Genomic DNA, 4,199 nt, shown 5'->3' with positions numbered 1-4,199 from the left:
GTAGTGACTATAGTAGACGATATATTATAAGTGCTGAACTAAAATCTTGTTGGAAGACATCGTCATGTGATACATTGATGGTTTAAAGTTAAATCCAATTACAGGATTATTCTTGTGAATTTTCAAATTTCCATGTTTATCGTTAATGAGTTTTAAAAGAGATTTTAATGATAGTTGACTTTGGAGTCTTTGAAAAATGCTTTAATTGAATAAATAATATTATAATCGCTCTTAAACAGAAAGTGTCTTAAACAGTTACTTATGTAAATAACTGGCTTTTGATGATGGTAGTCAAGAACTGATCTCGGCTACATATAAGAAATACGACAAAATCGTAAATGTTACAAATGACATAGACTATTGGAGTTATCACACGTGATCGAGATTTTAACGTGTTTCTTTATCGACTTTGTGTTTTGTGTCCATTCAGTGTGGACTATCGTAGTATGTTTTATCTCACATACTAAAGTGATTGTTAGCAGTAATGTTGGCGGGTGAGATAATAATACACCATGGGGATTCGGGTGTGACATCCGTGTATGAAAATATGTGGTTGGATTCCGATGGCAACAAATCAGGAATTCTTGTGGATAGTTTCGACAGAGCGCATATACATTGGATATTCTTGGTAATCGAAATCACCTTATCGGCCATCATCATCATTGGGGATGTTATTTTATTGATGTTGTACTTCACCCGGAAATTATTAGGGCAATCGACCAATATATTAGTGTTCTCTGTAGCAGTCGGTGATTTAGTATCGGGATTAGCTACATTACCACTGGACATCAGTCAAAAGTTCTTGATAGATCTTTCTCCGTACGTCTGTAAAGCATTTTATTACTTTTCAAATGTTGCCAAGACCGCTATATCGTACACAATATTTCTATTAACTATGGAGCGAATAGTAGCAGTTTTAAACCACAAATTTCGACTGTTGTCCCCAGGCAGGTGCTTATTCTTCTGTAGTTTAACGTGGTTCTTCGCTGCAGCATACAATATATGGGCTGTAGTCATATACGATACAACGTTCATTCCCATTGGAAAAAACCATTATTTAGCTATGTGTTTTGTTGCAGAAAACTTTTTAGATCTGTATCAGATTTTTCGTATATTGGATTTTCTAATCGTCTTTTTATTTCCTGTATGTGCTACAACGACGTTATTTGTAACATTTGCATTGGCCAAGAACCCTTCTCATCAGCCCGGCAGACTGTACAAACCTTCATTATCAATTTTAGTCTTTGCTTTCGCTTTATTTATGTGTTTTATTTGTTGCCACTTACCTGCGGAAATTGTAACATTTTGCATCGACCATCGAAACACATATTTAATTTCAGATCTTAGTGCCTTTAAAATTCTGCAAATGTTCTCATTTTCCCGTGGGTTTTGGGACTTATTCATATTCGGGACATTTAGACACTATGTCTGTAAAAAGGAAAAGGTTCTAGCGCAAATGAGAGAAATCAAACAACAGAATTCATTAGGTATACCTACCGTGGCACCAGTTTCTACTAGTCTTTTGGATAGTGATCAAGAAGTATCTCAAAAGGTATCAAGTGGTGAAAAATCGGTTGTTATCACTGAACATTAGATGTGAACCCAAGTAGCATCAATCAAGGAAGAATATTAACATGCGTCAGACGTTTGTTATAAAAAATCCTTACTTATAAATCCCAATTTCAAATAATATTTTCGAAAGTGAATCTTCGCCATCTAAAATGGCGGCCAGTGGCTGCAGTCGGGAACAAACACTCTTGTTATACCACAAGTTATTATATAGCGTGTGTATTATCCGGATATTGTTTGCTTTGTCACCAGTAACATCAGTTTAGGTAGTGATCAAGAAGTGTCTCAAAAGGTATCCAGTGGTGACAAAAACTGAACGGTAGATTTGAACCAAAGTACTCGAAGGTGATAAGGAAGAATATGGATGTTATCACAAATGCTTCAAAAAGTACTCCCGTAAAAAGATTTATGATAATCTCAAAATCGGAACACCATAGTAAGTTGCATACAGCTGGTGATAATATTATCTGGTTTTGACACCAACAAAATCGGTTGCCATATTGGTAGATTGTTTTTCTTTGCTAATTATTCATTTTGTTTGCTTCATGGAATAAAACAAAGCACAAGTGATTCGATTTTACACTAACGTAAAAAAAAAGTCACTGATAAAAAGAGGTTAAACAATAATTTAATCGCTTTTTTTACCAATATTGTCTACACGAGGGAACTTGTATTCATGGGTTCATCTAGCAAAACTACCCGACGTTCTTTTGTTACGAGGCGAAACGAACTGTTTTATATGCAATGAAATGAAATTGATTCGACCGATGAATACAAGTTGAAAATTTGGTTTAATGTCCCATCCGAACAAATAGTCGCTTTTTCCATGTCAGCCCCTCTTAGTCTTACTTGCATCACTGACAGGGAAACCTGGTTGAAAAATACCGAAGGTAACCAACGGAGAGTCGGCCCGCTTTATTTCCTTGCCAAATTTTGTATGATTCAGAATTAACACTTATTGTTCATAAAAGACGAAAGACTGACAGCCAACTTAATCACATTTATTTTCCAACATATTTAGAACATGTAGCCAAATCAAATTAGTCATGACAAGAACAAGAATAGAATGCGAATTAGCCTACTGAAAAAAAGGTTGTGTATATGGTAAATTGATTTAGCAGCTTCTTGACACCTCTAATAGTAGGTTAATACCGATGTGCCCATTGTACACGTAAATCTCTATCATTCTATATCATCACACATCTAACGATCATGTCAAGTTTCCTCTAGCTTAATCCGAAAGAGTCCAGTTCATCTTACATAGAACCAGTAAAAATTCAACGGAGTAACGGAGTTATGACCGATGCCCTAATATCTGGAAACTTGCTACAGATGCCCTGGAAATAGACGTAACTTTCGTTTTTACTGAATTTCAGACCAACCAGGTGTCGGTTTTTTATTCAGAAAAGTGATAAAGAAAGCTTTTTAAGTTTTGTATAAGAACTTTCCCATGTAGATGTAGAAAAAAAGTATTTTAGTTCATGTAAATTATTTGTCGATAGCCATATAGAAATCGAATAAAACGCGCTACTAAAACTGATAAAGTACAACATGATTAACAGTGAACCAGAAAGCTATAGCTCCTTGTGGGAGGATATTTACGTATTGTAAACACTAACTCTGCAATATTTAAGTAAAAATATTGGAGAAAAACATACTCAATTTCAATTTTCATACATCTTTGCGCACAAATGTGATTTCCGCACACCAACATGCGTATATCATGTATTTTGTTTTCAAACATTACAATTCAGATCCGTCACTTATATTAAAACTTCTTGTTATTTTCAAATTGGTAATATAGCGTTAGTTTACGACAAAATAATAGTATGATTTTATCACCGTTTATTGATCCATTGGTCATTGTTTGGTCATTTATTAACCTAGAAGCTACTCGCTGGCTTTGTTAATTGAGACAGAATCTTTGTAGATTAATTCCCGAACAATATTATACTCGTTAAATTGTTAAACATCGTGTAGTGCCAGTACGCTTTCTATTTAATTATAGCTGGAGGTAAACTGGTGTTTAAGATCTTCCAAGATAAGTGGATTAATAATAGTTATTCAACTCCCTACAGACCGGGAATTACAAGATGCCGTTAATAAGTAAGCAGTAAAAAGTGAATTAAGTTTAGTTCTAACGTCTTACTTTTCAGCTTATAATTATAAGACTTAAAGTGTGTAATAATTTTGCTGGGACAGTGGTATTAGCCTACTCTTTAACAATCCTTGAGGTGCGTCGACCGTTTCTTTTCACATCTGAACTACTGACGTTTTTTTCAGTGTAAGCTGTACCGACCTTCATCAATAACAAACGGGTGAAAATCGGCTTGAAATCCCGATACAGATTACCATTTTCAAATAAATCAGTCCTACGTTTCACATGCTCAAATAAAATTTCGGCTTCAATCGCTCATAGTAATTCGTGATCTTTTGACTTCGGAGTGACTCATGGAAAAGGCGTCTAGTCCGGATGTACGTCAACGATCGAAAACAAGTAGACAAACGGCGTTTCCCGATTTTCCGTATGGTATACTGCATGCCGTTGTCTGCCTATTCAGTGCAGTAAAGAAAAACTCAATTCATTTCATTTTGATCATTGACTAATCTAGTCATGACGCTAAATGGTA

The 4,199-nt window shown here is 35.1% G+C and overlaps 1 protein-coding gene across 1 annotated transcript; it reads left to right on the top strand.

The window, feature by feature from the left end:
* Positions 1 to 547: 547 nt before the first annotated feature.
* Positions 548 to 1,594, top strand: LOTGIDRAFT_157092 (hypothetical protein; the record flags this gene model as incomplete). Its single annotated transcript, XM_009048870.1, has 1 exon — positions 548 to 1,594. One exon carries the CDS (start codon positions 548 to 550, stop codon positions 1,592 to 1,594), a length of 1,047 nt encoding a protein of 348 aa, XP_009047118.1.
* Positions 1,595 to 4,199: the final 2,605 nt, after the last annotated feature.

The sequence above is a fragment of the Lottia gigantea genome, assembly GCF_000327385.1.
Source record: "Lottia gigantea unplaced genomic scaffold LOTGIsca_13, whole genome shotgun sequence".
Lineage (NCBI taxonomy): Eukaryota > Metazoa > Mollusca > Gastropoda > Lottiidae > Lottia > Lottia gigantea.
This window is presented reverse-complemented; position numbering and strand designations above follow the sequence as displayed.